Here is an 819-nt window from a genome sequence, read left to right as displayed (position 1 = left end):
GAATTTCACCGAGAATTTCATCGACCCCCCTCCCCCTTCTTCGAGAAGAAATTTCTCCGATCGTGTCTCCGTCTAATTCCTCTATTCTATTTTGCTCTTTTGTACTCCGTAATCAACGCGTAAGGCACTTCGATCAATCGAACCGTTTAAAAAAAGTACGTACTATTATTCTTAATAAAGGAACGTGTCGGAAGGAATCCGTGGAAAGGGATCCCTCGTTCGGTACGACCGCACACCACCACGCCTTCGTCTTCGTCAATGTCCTCAAGAAGCGTAGCCCATCGGGACTGTTACGCCCGGGCATCCACCCTCCTGATGTTTAGTCAACAACGACATCCTGCTAAACGTTTTGCTGCACGAGGTGCACGAATATTTCTTCACGTCGCTGTGCGTCTGAAGGTGCGCCCTCAGGTTACTCCTGTCGGCGAACGCGCGGTTGCAATGCTGACAGCTGAACGGTTTCTCCCCCGTGTGCGTTCTGATGTGCCCTTGGAGGAGCCAGGGCCTGGAGAACGCTTTCCCGCAGAGATGGCACTTGCAAGGCAACGTGTGCGTTCTGATGTGCATTTTCAACGCGCCCAGGCTCACGTACACCTTCTCGCAGTATTTGCACGAGAACGATTTCTTCGCCTGCCCTTCAGCCGCAGCGCAATGAAATTGTTGGTGTTTCGACAACCCGGAATAGGTGGAGTACGATTTACCGCAATCCGGGCACTGGTATCTCGGGGACGTCGACGAAGAAGAGGACGAGGAGGAGGAGGATGAATTCGAAGACATGGACGCGGTTGAACTGCTCGACACTCCGGATTTCTCCATTTT

The 819-nt window shown here is 52.1% G+C and overlaps 1 protein-coding gene across 1 annotated transcript in view; it reads right to left on the bottom strand.

Annotated features, from left to right (window-relative positions):
- Positions 1-213: 213 nt before the first annotated feature.
- Positions 214-819, bottom strand: part of LOC102675934 (zinc finger protein SNAI2) — a 3,546-nt gene continuing 2,940 nt past the window's right edge. Inside the window, exon 3 of the mRNA XM_006607102.2 lies at positions 214-819. Within this exon, the coding sequence (XP_006607165.1) occupies positions 265-819 (555 nt within the window). The 3' untranslated portion in view covers positions 214-264.

Source organism: Apis dorsata, unplaced genomic scaffold (genome assembly GCF_000469605.1).
Source record: "Apis dorsata unplaced genomic scaffold, Apis dorsata 1.3 scaffold_1, whole genome shotgun sequence".
NCBI lineage: Eukaryota > Metazoa > Arthropoda > Insecta > Hymenoptera > Apidae > Apis > Apis dorsata.
Note: the sequence above shows the minus strand (reverse complement) of the source record. Positions and strands in the feature narration are given on the sequence as shown.